The sequence below is a fragment of the Hylobates moloch genome, unplaced genomic scaffold (genome assembly GCF_009828535.3).
Source record: "Hylobates moloch isolate HMO894 unplaced genomic scaffold, HMol_V3 SCAFFOLD_18, whole genome shotgun sequence".
Lineage (NCBI taxonomy): Eukaryota > Metazoa > Chordata > Mammalia > Primates > Hylobatidae > Hylobates > Hylobates moloch.
Window position 1 is genome coordinate 23224854 of NW_026652293.1, and position 13839 is coordinate 23238692.

Here is a 13839-nt window from a genome sequence, read left to right on the forward strand (position 1 = left end):
ACACAAATCTTTTATGCTATTTTCTGTATTTTATATCTTTTTGCCCTTTTATTCCTTTTAAACGTATTCTTCTGCAATATTTCAGTTCCCTAATTATCTCTTAAATGTCTATGCTGCTGTTAAAGCTATCCATTGGTTCTTAATTTCAAATTATGCATTTTTATTTGTAAAATAGCCGCTTGATTTTTCTTTATAATTTCTGGTTCCTTGCCATATTGTCTGTTTTGTTATTAAATTTTTGATCATGTGATTGAAAGTAATTTATCATTCTTGTTTGACAGCCTCTATATCATCCAATGTCTTTTTATATGTTCATCATATATTATTGAATTCTGTTTTGAATGAAAACTTATAAAAATGTTTTAAAATTATTGATGGTGCATTTTCCTTCAGAGAATATTTAGTTTCAATGCTATTTTAATTAATTTTGAAATATGCCAGTTGGAACTATACTTCAGATCTGGTGAAAGCTAGTGGTGTGTGTGTGTGTGTGTGTGTGTGTGTGTGTGTATGTGTTTTGTTTTGTTTTTCTTTACCCTGGGTATGTAGCTCATCTAGTAACTAAATCCTGAGGAAGTTACTATCTCTGTCATTGTTGGTATAAATGTCAGTTTGTACTTTGTTCTGGGCAGAACTCTAATAGAAAAGTTATGCCCAACTTATTAGTCTGTTCTTATGCTGCTGGTAAAGACATACTTGAGACTGGGTAATTTATAAAGAAAATAGGTTTAATTGACTTCCAGTTCCACATGGCTGAGGATGCCTCACAATCATGACAGAGGCAAGGAGGAGCAAAGTCACATCTTATATGGTGGCAGGCAAGAGAGAGTTTGTGCAGGGGAGGTCCCATTTATAAAACCAACAGATCTTCTGAGACTTATTCACTACCATGAGAGAACCTTCCTCCATGATTCTATTACCTCCCACTGGGTCCCTCCCACGACACGTGGAGATTATTGCAATTCAAGGTGAGATTTTATTGGGGACACAGAGCCAAACCATATAACCCAATATTGGGCTCACTCTGCCTGTAGGATTACCTTATTTCCAGGTTAACCCCAGAAGTTCTCACTTCATTTTTGTCCTTGTTATCTCTTCAGACAGATTATTTTTAATACTTTACCTAGATTTCCTAGTTGGTTCCAATGAGAAGGTGGGTTGAAAACAAACTAGTCCTTTCACACCGGAAACATTGACATTTTACTCTGTGGTTCTCAGCTTGTAGCAGGTGCCCTCACATCCTGGCGTTTACAGGAAGCCCATAGGCTCAAAACTAAGCTTTGTTAAGCATTATTCCAGCACCAGGTAGACCTGCTCTAAGTATAGTGCTGTCAGTATTCCTGCTTTCGTGTTTCTGTACGTTGCAGAAAAAAAAAAGAAAATTCCGTGGCCAGCCCTCAACCACACTGAGTTGTTTGTCAGAGCAGGCCAAGCTATCTCTCTAGGAACCAACTAGTTCTTATTGGTGGTCTGGTTATAAAATTCAAGTGTTTTGAGCCCTGCATCCCTAAGCCTCTTTTCTCAAAACTCTTTAATTTTAGAATGGTTTTACAGAATTTGAGTTTCCTTCTTTTAGCAGTGTATGTATGTATCATCATAGCAGGAATATTTGTGTTTCTAAAACGGAACTCACCATTTCCTGCTACCAACCATTCCTCCCCAAATTACTTCTCCTGCCTTCGCTGTTTCTCCAAAAGCACTACCATCTCACAGATTCAAAGTTGTAATGCAATGATGTGCTTTATGACTATGAAAATGGTACATGAATTCTTTGATTTTTTTGTGTGTGAAATTAAGATTAAAATGGATAAATAGTTTACAAGTATCTAGTCCACACTCAATTACTGTTACCTTAGGTCTTTTAATAAATATATACTGATTCCTGAGTTCCTGGAGCAAAGATTCTGAATTATTCAAATTGTTTTTAGCACTTTAAGTTTTCAGAAAAAAAAATCACTAGGTGTGTCTGGAATGTGCAGTAATCTCGTAAACCATAGGACTAGACAAGTAAATTTCTGAATGTATCATTTTATGCCTCTAAGTATTTTAACGCTTTTTACTTGCCTTAGATCAAATACAGTACTATCTAGCAGATTCTCACTATTCCTCTATTACCTTAATTGCTTTCCCTAGTTTGGATATTTTCAGTCTTCTTAAAGATCTTAAATCTAATCTTAAAAATTAGTCAACTCTAATATATTTCTTTATCTTCTACTTCCAAATAGGTACCACTCTTAGTATCCCACATGGTAAAATTAATTTAAATCTAAATGAATTAATTCTGTATTCGCCGATATAGGAATCCCAACAACATGACTCCTCATTTATGTGTGTAAGCACCTCTTTCATTGTATTCTCATAGCCCATGTGCAATGAAACAATATTACTACTTTCATTTCCAAAATATATTAATATATAACCCAGCTTTTTATCCGTGTGTGATGCTGTAAATGTATCATTCTTCGGCACGGTCACTCAATATTGAAAACTATACATCTGTCAAATAATGTTCAATGCCTAACTGTTTAATAAAAACTTTTTTTTACTTTTGTGAACTTAATATAATTGCTTAGCCAATTAATTATATTTATTGAATCACATGTATCTTATATAGTTGCATCTTTTCTTCTTCTTTTTTTTTTTTTTTTGAGACAGAGTCTCGCTGTCGCCCAGGCTGGAGTGCAGTGGCGCGATCTCGGCTCACTGCAGGCTCCGCGCCCCGGGGTTCACGCCATTCTCCTGCCTCAGCCTCCCAAGTAGCTGGGACTACAGGCGCCCACCACCTCGCCTGGCTAATTTTTGTATTTTTAGTGGAGACGGGGTTTCACTGTGTTAGCCAGGATGGTCTCGATCTCCTGACCTCATGATCCACCCACCTTGACCTCCCAAAGTGCTGGGATTACAGGCGTGAGCCACCGTGTGCGGCCTATTTTTCTTAAATATACTGCAAATATTTCTGTGACAAATAAATTTCACAGTCACCTTCATATTTGTATCTTACCTAGCAATTTTCTTCAAAATGAGACTGTTCAATAAATATTTATTCCAGGTGAAATGAAAATTAATACAAAATCGAATATATAAGTTCTAAGAGTAGTTTTTCCAACAATTTGCAAAGGAAATTTTGCAATTTGTCAACATATTTGTAGATTAATTTTTTTCTAAATGTTAATCAATGATTTTTATTAAATCAACCTCTAAGATAATAAAGGGTCAAAATTGATTTTTTTGTTAAACAGAAAACATGTACAATTATAAAAATTCAGTTTTCTGGGAAGTAACAATTTGCTATTACCAGATTTTTCCTTAGCTTTGTATTTATTTTTACCTACTTATTTGTTTAAATATCTAGTGTCTGTTTTCTTAAGTAGCCAGAAATACTGAAAAACTACGTTTTTGACATATTGTAATAAATGCTACACCCTGAGAAAAGCCCAAATCTTAGTTTTACAATATTTTGGATAGTTTTTTAAGAGATAGCAACTTTACTAAACATGTTTCTAGAAAATTAATCAGTTATATCACTAGGGCTGTCGACACACAGCAAAAAAATAAACTGTGAAATAACTAAATCAGTCCATCTGATTCCTGTAGTCATTTTTAGTACTCACTGTTGAAAAATAGAATTATATAACTTATATGTTGTTAATGGCATGAGATAAGCCTTACCATCAACATTCAATATGTATTTTACCAATGGCACAGCCCATTATATGACATTTACATTGATGTGGGCTGGTAGTCTGCAAGCAAAATGAAAATATTGAAAACCATTTGAAATCAACTGGTAGAAAATAAATGCATATGTGTATTTTCAAAGGTTTAGAAAGATAGGATCCATCTATATTATGTAAAAATAACCAAATATTGTGATAAATTACATCAAATAGTCTGAGTTTTCAATCATCTCCATGATTAATCATCTCTATTTCTGGAGTTTAATATTCATGGAGTCAGAATATGTTGAAAGAGTTATAAATATTTGCAGCATATAGACTTAGATATTTTTCTGATAGTTTAAAAATACATAATTCAAAATTTAATATACTAAATTATTTACAGTTTTGATTGAATATTATAAATAAGTATTTAAATTTTTTCTTTAACAAAGTAAATTTGTTTAATTTCTTTGTTTGTTCTTCAAGGGCTTCAAGTACTTCTCCCAGACTATCTTCAGGAACGTTTTGTACAAGCAGCTTTGAGCTACATTGCTTGCAATTCAGAGGGAGAGTTTATCTGCAAGGAAAATGACTGCTGGTGTCACTGTGGTCCCAAATTTCCAGAATGCAACTGCCCCTCCATGGACATTCAAGCCATGGAAGAGAATCTTCTTCGAATAACTGAAACCTGGAAAGCTTACAACGGTGACTTTGAGGAATCAGGTAAGACATGTATCTTAATATAACACTTTTAAATATTGACAAAAAATATATCGAAATGGCCAATTTGTCCTTTTGCAAGAAACTATTACATAGTTGAAAAGATCTTCATTTTTTTATTCTTTCAAATGGACATTTTCATTGCTTTCATTACTGGTTATTAACTGGTGCTTTGTATATTGCTACGTACTACTGGCATTAGGGTTTAGCCTGATCCTAAGTGGTCGTATTAGTCACTTAATAAATAAAGTTCTTGCTTTTCTCAGGACAAGAATTTTTAAGTTATCATCTGATACCTCTGAGGTCTTTCTCTACTTTTCTAGTGGCTGCTGTGTCTCTTGTGCAGCAAAATGAAGACAGCATTTGTTCTATACCTTCTTCAACATGATTCTCATTAGTGCTTATTTTCACTTTACCTATTTTTACAATGAAATTATCTAAATTTTAATTTTATAGTGTTTTGTGAGTTTTGTTATGATTATTTTATTTTTACTTAGTTAAAACATACATATAAAATTTATTATTTTGCCATTTTTAAGCACACATAATAAATACATTTATATTCTTTTATTTTCCCCTGCATTTTTTCCCAGCCCCCACTACCCTTCCTGGCCTCAGGAAACCACGATTCTACTCTCTATCTTCATGAGATCTACTTTTTTTATCTTCCACATATGAGTGGGAACATGTGGGTTAGAACATTTGTCTTTCTGTGACTGACTTATTTAACTTAATATAAAGGCCTCTTGTTCCATCCATGTTGTTGCAAATGACAAGATTTCATTCTATTTTATGGCTGAATAATATTCCATTGTGTATATATGCCACATTCTCTTAATCTATTCATCCACTGATGGGCAGTTAAACTGAATCAGTATTTGGTTATTGGGAATAGTGCTGCAATAAATAAGGGAGTGCAGATATATATTCAATATACTGATTTCCTTTATTTTGTATATATATTCAGTAGTGAGATTAATAATATGGTAGTTCTACTTTAGGTTTTTGAGGAAACTCCATAGAGTTCTCCTTAGTGGCTCTACCAATTTATATTTCCACCAACAGTGTAGAAGGGTTCCCCTTTCTCTACATCCTCACCAGCACGTTATTGCCTGTCTTTTGATACAACCCATTTTAAATTGTAGTTTTGACTTGCATTTCTCTGATAATTAGTGATGTTGAGCATTATCTCATATACCTGTTTGCCATCTTTATGTCTTCTTATGAGAAATACCTATTCAGCTATTCTGCCCAGTCTTTAATTGGATTATTAGTTTTTGTTTTTAGTATTTTGTTTTGGTTATTGAGTTGTTTGAGCTCCTTATGTATTCTGGTTATTAATCCCTGGGCAGATGAATGGTTTGTAAATATTTTCTCCCATTCTGTGGGTTATCTCTTCACTTTGCTGATTGTTTACTGTACAGAGGCTTTTTAGCTTGATATAATTCCATTCGTCTATTTTTTGCTTTAGTTGCCTGTAATGTTGAAGTTTTACAAACAAAAAAATCTTTGCCCAGACCAATGTCCTGTAGTGTTTCCTAAATAACTTCGTTTTTAGTTTTATATTTTTAAGTTTTAGATTTAAGTCTATAACTTATATGATTTTTGTTTCTGGTGATAGATAGGGGTCTAGATATTTTCTGCATAAAATTATCCATTTTTTCTGCAATATTTATTTAAAAGATTTTCTTTTCCGCAACGTATGTGTAGTCTTTGTCAAAGTTGAGTTGGCTGTAAATGTGTGGATATATATCTGGTTCTCTATTCTATTCCATTGGTCTATGTGTCTGCTTTTATCCCAGTACTATGCTGTTTTGATTGCGACAGCTTTGTAGTAAATTTGAAGTCAGGTGGTGTGATGCTTCTAGCTTTCTTCTTTTTTGCTCATGATTACTTTAGTTATTTGGGTATCTTTTGTTGTTCTGCATATATTTTAGAATATTTTTCTATTTCTGTGAAGAATGCCACTGTCTTGATGGGGATTGTGCTGAATCCGTAAATTGCTTTAGTAATATTGTCATTATAACAACATTAATTATTCCAATCCACACATATGAAATATCTTTACATTATTTGTGTGTTTTCTTGTACTTTTTTCATAAGAATTTCAGTTTTTCTTATATAGATCTTTCTTTTATTTGGTTTGATTGCTTTGAGGTATTTTATATAGTTGTAGCCATAGTAAATGAAGTTGCTTTCTTGTTTTTTCAGATTATTTGTTGATTTCTGTAGTTTATTTTGTATCCTGCAACTTTACTGAATGTTTTTTATCAGTTTTAACATTGTTTTTATTGAGTTTTTTTTCTAGGTATGAAATTATGTTGTCTACGAACAATGCTAATTTGACTTTTTCTTTCCAATTTTTATGCTTTTTATTTAGTTCTTTTCCCTACTTGTTCTGGAGAGGACTTCCCATGTCATGTTGAATAAAAGTGGTGAAAGTAAGCATTCTTATCTTGTTCCAGTCCTTAAAGAAAAGGCCTTTCTCAAAAGAAAAAATTATTTTTCTCATTCAGCACAGTGTTAACTGTGGGTTTGTCATACATGGCCTTTATAATTTTTAAGTGTATTCTCTCTATACCCATTTTGATGAGAGTTTTTATCATGAAGTGTTGTTCAATTTTATCAAGTGCTTTTTGGGCATCTATTGAAATAATGATATGTTTTTTTTTCTTGATTCTGCTAATGTGATGCATCATGTTTGTTGATTTGCATGTGTTGAACCATCTTTGCATCCCTAGGATGAATTTCATGAGATCATGTTAAGGTGTTGTTGAATTTGGTTTGCTAGTGTTTCGTTGATGATCTTTGCATCTCTGCTCATCAGTGATATTGACCTGTAGTGTTCTTATTGCTTTCTTGTAATGTTTTTGTCTGATTTTAGTATCAGGGTAATGCTGACCTCATATAATGAGTTTGGAGTATTACCTTCCTTCCAAATTTTTGGAGAGTTTGGGTAGAACTGATATTGGTTCTTCTTTAAATTTTGGTAGAGTTAGCAGTGAAGCCATTGATCCTGAGCTTCATTTTGATGGAAGACTTTGTATTATCTCTTTGATCGCCATACTGATTATTGGCTTGTTAATTTTTTTTTATTTCTTCATGGTTCAATCTTGGTAAGTTGTATGTGTCCAGGAATTTATTAATTTCTTCCAAGTTTTCCAATTTGTTGGCATGTAGTTGTTCACAATAGTCTCTAATGATTCTTTGTGCCTCTGGGTTCTCAGTTGTTATGTCTCCTTTTTAGTTTCTGATTTTATTTAATTAGGTCTTTCTTTTTTTTCTTAGACAAGGATTTGTGAATTTTGATTATCTTTTCAAAAACCCAACTTTTTCTACCATTGATCTTATGTATTTTTCTAGTATAAATTTGATTTATTTCCCTTTTTCATTTCTTGTTTTATTTATTTGCCTCTTCTTCCTTTATTCTTAATCTGGCTAAGTGTTTGTTAATATCTTTTCAAACATGCAGCTTTTCCTTTTGTTGATCTTATGTATTTTTTTAGTCTCAATTTTATTCATATCTGCTGTGATTTTTATTATTTCTTCTACTACTTTGGGGTTTGCTTTATTCTTGCTTTTCTAGTTCATTGAGGTGCATTGTTATGTTATTTGAAGTCTTTGTACTCTTTTAATTTAGGCATTTATTACTATAAACATCCCTCTTGATATAAATATTATTGTATCTCAGAAGTTTTGGTTCGTTGTATTTTTGTTTTCATTTGTTTTTTTTAATTTCCTTCTTATTTTTTTAATTGACTCATTAGCTGTCCAGTAGGATGTTTAATTTCTATGTGTTTGTGTATTTTCCAAGGTTCCTCTTGTTTTCAATTTGTGGCTTTTATTCCATTGTGGTCAGAAAGGTTACTTGATAAGATTTTTATTTTTTAATTTATTCAGACTTTTTTGTTGCTTAAGATATGACCTATTCTGAAGAATGTTCCATGCACTGAAGAAAAGAATGTATATTCTGCAGCAGTTGGGTGAAATGCTTTGTTAATGTCATCTAGGGCCCATTAGATCTAGTGCATAGTTTAACTGTGCTCTTTCTTGATTTTCTGTCTGGATGATATGCTCATTACTGATACGAGGATGTTAAATTCCCCTGCTGTTATTTTATTAGTCTTACATATATTTTTAGCTCTACTAATGTGTGCTTTATATACTTATAGGAAACTCTGTCGTTGGGCATAAAACTATTGATTATTGTTATATTCCCTTGCTGAATTGATGCCTTTATCATTTTATATTGACCTCCTATATCTTTTTAAATCTTAGATTTTTGATCTATTTTGTCTGAAATAGGTATAGCTACTCCTGCTCCTTTGTTTTCCAGTTGCATTGAGTATCTTTTACCACCCCTTCACGTTCAGTCTATGTGTGTCTTTCTAGGTTAAGTGGAGTTTTTGAAGGCAACATATAGTTGGGTCTTACTTCTTTATTCATTCAGCCACTATACACATTATAATTGGGGAAGTGAGACCATTTACATTCAGTGTTATTATTGATAAATAAGTGCACACTACTGCCATTTTGTAGCTTGTTTTCTGGTTTGTTTTAGTCTCTTCCTCTCTTCTTACTGTCTTTCTTTGTGATTAAGTGATTTTCTTTGGTAGTGTGTTTTAATTTGTTTCTTTTCATTTTCCATGAATTTATCTCAAGTTATGAGGCTTACAAAAATCATCTTATAGATATAGTAATTTATGCTAAAGAGATGACAACTTACCTTGGATAACAAAATAGGAACAGAAACAACAAAGGCAAAAAGCACACAAAAAATTTCACACTTTAACTCCATTCACCCACATGTTTACTTTTAGTTGTTTCAGTTTACTTTTTTTGTTTGTTTGTTTGAGATGGAGTCTCACTCTGTCACCTAGGCTGGAGTGCAGTGGTGCGATCTCAGCTCACTGCAACCTCCGCCTCCCGGGTTCAAGCGATTCTCTTGCTTCAACCACCCAAGTAGTTGGGATTACAGGCATCTGCCACCATGCTCGACTAATTTTTGTGTTTGTAGTAGAGGCAGGGTTCCACCATGTTGGCTAGGCTGGTCTCGAACTCCTTTGTTTACGGATTTTTATACTGTCTCTTAAAAAGTTGCTATAGCTATTACTGTTTTTGAAAGACTTTACTTTTGGGCTTCATATGAGGTTATGAGAGAATTGCACACCAAAATTAAAGTGACAGAGTATTCTGAGTTTGTCCTTGTACTTAATTTTACCAGTGGGATTTATGCTTTGAAAACTTTTTTTTGGCATATTTGTATGTTTTTACTTTCAGATTGAAGAGCTTCCTTTATCATTTCTTGTAAGATGAGTCTGGTGGTGGTAAATTCTCTCCATTTTTGTTTCTTTGGGAAATAGTTTATCTCTCCTTCATGTTTTAAGGGTGATTTTGCCTAATACAATATTTTTGAGTTGCAATTTTTTTCTCTTTGAACACATTGAAAATGCCATTGAGAAGTTTGCTGCCAGACAGATTGAAGCTCCTTTTATGTCTTTTATGTTATTTGCTTCTTTTTTTTTTTTTAAGTTATACTTTAAGTTCTGGGTTACATGTGCAGAACGTGCAGTTTTGTTACATAGGTATACATGGGCCACAGTGGTTTGCTACACCCATCAACCCGTCACCAACATTAGATATTTCTCCTAATGTTAACCCTCCCCTAGCCCTCTACCCCCGACAGGCCCTGATGTGTGATGTTCCCCTCCCTGTGTCCATATGTTCTCATTGTTCAACTCCTACATATGATTGAGAACATGCAGTGTTTGATTTTCTGATCTTATGATAGTTAGCTGAGAATGATGATTTCCAGCTTCACCCATGTCCCTGTAAAGGACATGAACTCATCCTTTTTGCTTCTTTTCTCTTGCTGCTTTTAGGATCCTCTCTTTTTCATTGATCTTTGGGAGTTTGGTTATTATATGCCTTCAAGGTAGTCTTATTGGGATTGAATCTGATTAGTATTCCCAGATCGTTCTATACCTGTATATTTCTCAAGCTTTGGAAAGTTTTTCATTACTTATTTGACTACAATTTCTACTCCTTGATCTTGCTCAGCTCACTTTTGAATACCAGTAATTCTTCAATTTGGTCTTTTGAGGTAGTTTTCTGTATCTTATAGGTGGTCTTTGTTCCTTTTCATGTTTTTTATTGGTTTGCTTGTTTGTTTCCCTCTGACTGTGTATTTCCCTTTTTTAATTTTTTATTTATTATTATCATTATTTTTTTTTGAAGTTTCACTCTGTCACCCAAGCTGGAGTGCAGTCGTGCGATCTTGGCTCACTGAAACCTCCACCTCCCAGGTTCAAGCGATTCTCCTGCCTCAGCTTCCTGAGTAGCTGGGACTACAGGCATCCGCCACCACATCCAGCTAATTTTTGTATTTTTAGTAGAGACAGGGTTTCACCGTGTTGGCCAGGATGGTCTCAATTTCTTGACCTCGTGATCCACCCACCTTGGCCTCCCAAAGTGCTGGGATTACAGGCGTGAGCCACCATGCCTGGCCCTGACTATATATTTTCAAATAGCCAGTCTTTTAGCTCACTGATTCTTTTCTCTGCTTGGTCCATTCTGCTGTTGAGACCCTCTAATGAATTACTCAGTTCAGGAAATATATTTCTCTATCATGATTTCTGTTTGATTTTTTATTATTTTAATATCTTTGTTAAATTTCTCTAATAAATTTCAGAATTGCTTTTCTGTGTTATCTTGGAGATCACTGAGTTTCCTGAAAACTGCTATTTTGAATTCTTGGTCAGAGAGCTCACACATCAGCATCTTGTTTGGGTCAGTCACACAATTTTTGTTCTGTCTTTTTGAGGAGGTCATGGTTTCCTGTTTGCTGTTGTTTCTTATGGGTAAATGTCTGTGAATTGCATTGAAGTATTAATTATTAATTCTAGTTTTATCTGTCCAATTTGTTTCATTTGTAGTTAAATATGTTTGCTTCGTGATTCTTTGCTGCTAGGTCACTGCTTTATTTTTGGCTCTTAGTTGTGCCTGAATCCCCTATTTGCATTGCCGTTGTAAATAATGAGAGCACTGGCTGTCCTGAATGGAGTTGGTTCCAAAGGAATTATCCCAGCACTGTGTGAAGGTGACAAAACATGTTCCAGACAAGAAAAAACACAATGATGGCTTCAACAAAATATTTTGCTGTTGTTGTTGTTGTTGGAAATAACACAAATTACACAATGAAAGGGTAAATAGATTTAGGAAGAGTTAGTAAATGTAGGCTCCCTTAAGATATATTTGATCAAAATAGAGCATAAAAACAACCAAAATAATGGAAGCAGGCATTGGTGAATAGAGGGGACTAGGAGGGTCGGGGGAGGTATGAGGATGTGATCATCAAATGTTGCAAAGTTTCAGTTAGACACGAGAAATAGATTTTGAGATCTATAGTGGAGCATGTTGACTTGTTAATAAAATATATGTTTCAAAATTGTTAACAGAATATATTTGTAATATATTTCAAATATTCTCAACATTAAAAATAAGCATTTGAGGTGGTAGATATGTTAATTAGTTTGAATTAATCATTCTTCATTATATACATATATAACATCCAATTTTACCTCATAAATATATAAAATTATAATTCTTCAAATTACAATTAAAAAATCAATTAAAAATGATTTTAAAATCGTGGTATATTTACACAATGGAATTTTATAAAGCTTGAAGGAGTGGACTATCTAAAATATGAATAAATCTCTGAAATATCACATTGAACAAAAGAAGCCAAACTTAAAAAGACATGTATGATTCCATTTATATTAAGTATAAAACAAGCAAAGCTTACCTGTACTATTACGAATCAGGGCGATGATGCCTTTGCCTAAGCAAGGGCTGATGTGATGGATGAGAGTCTGAGAGCCTCTTTTGGTACCAAAAATGTATTATTTCTTTATCTAGAATCCAGCTATATGGTGTATATAGTTTTTGAAAATTCTGAGTTATACACTTACAATATTTATATTTTTCTGTATTTGTGTAATTTAATAAAATAAAAAATAAGCACTTTGGCAACTAAATAATCTGAAGGACATACTGACAGAATAATTGAATAGATTAATATTTTCTAAGCTCACTACATGTTATATGTTTAAATTTGTAGCGAATTGGCAAATATTTGATCTGGAACATTCATTGACCAGAGATTTTGAAGTACTGATTAGAAGCCAGTCCTAACAAAAGTCAGACTTTTTAATCCTGTCTCACATTTGGACTGTTCATCTTAGGTTTATAACCAAAAGCTCTTGCCATAGTGGATTCAGTTATGTCAATATTGGGAAAACAGTGATCTACAGAATAAATCTATTTTCTGATATAGTATCCCTGAAACTATTTCTAATATTGAAAATTACAACATTGAATTATTTGCTGTAATCAGTGGTGGAATGTATTTAGCTGATTCATATTTCACTTGAGAAGTTGCCCTACTTTGCTGTAAACTTAAGGATTCATCACAGAAAAATATTTATATCATTTTTAATTTCAGGGTATAGATAGTTAAATAATGAACCCAAATGTTTTATTCATAAATTATATCTTCAGTAAAACCACATTCACTTTTCTTGGAACTAAACAATTGGTAAAATACTGTATTTGTATTGGACTCCTTTTAAAACTAGTAAGATATATGAAAGAGCACATGTAATAGTTTTGAGAAAAGCTTTTGGTTGAGAGAAACATTTTTTTTTTTTTGCCTCATAACAGATAAACAAAATGTAAGAAGTAATGAGGCAGCTATTACATTGGGAAAATAATTCTAAAATATTACCACCACTCACAGGCTCTTGTAAGTTGATGGTCTTTATTCTAAGCACCATGATTATAAGGAAATGCACCAGCTTATTTCATTTCCCCGATGGTTGAGAAAGCTTCGGAATTATGTGCAAGTGCACTCTTTACATGTTTCTGCTGGGAATTCTTGACTTTTAGGTGCAAGACATACTAATTTGTCTATTCTTATCTACATGCTTGAAATTAAAATCTTGTTATGCTCTACATAGACAATAAAAATTGGAATGGAGTTTTAGGTTACTTTCAAAGGCTTGATTCAATGTAATGTGAAAAATTAAACAAATGCAAGTAAATAACATATCTAAAAGTTATTTTTCTTAAAACAGAAAAAAATCAATTTATGTTTGCTATTTTATTAAAAGAGAATATTCATTTGAATTTAGGAAATCTTCCTTAAACGGAAGTAGCAACATGAAGTGTGTCAGAGTGCATTCCACAATAATATAGAATTCTAATAACTGGTACCATACGAAAAGAAGGAAGTAATTTGCATATTTCATTAGGTCAAGATAACCTGTTTGTAAATGACTTTCTGTTGTGTATGTTTCCTATTTTCACTGAGTATAAAATTCAGTCAGTAGATAGGATTAGCACAGAATGCTAAGCCATTTTATATTTGATTATATTTGATTCATTTTGTTCTGTAATG

At 33.0% G+C, this 13839-nt stretch overlaps 1 protein-coding gene across 3 annotated transcripts in view; it reads left to right on the forward strand.

Moving 5' to 3' along the window:
- BRINP3 (BMP/retinoic acid inducible neural specific 3) overlaps positions 1–13839 on the forward strand; it is a 372340-nt gene that overhangs the window by 237335 nt on the left and 121166 nt on the right. For all 3 annotated transcript variants that reach the window (XM_032136362.2, XM_032136363.2, XM_032136365.2), the window contains exon 6: positions 4146–4382. In XM_032136362.2, coding sequence (XP_031992253.1) covers positions 4146–4382 — 237 coding nt within the window. The remainder of the gene's footprint in view (positions 1–4145; positions 4383–13839) is intronic.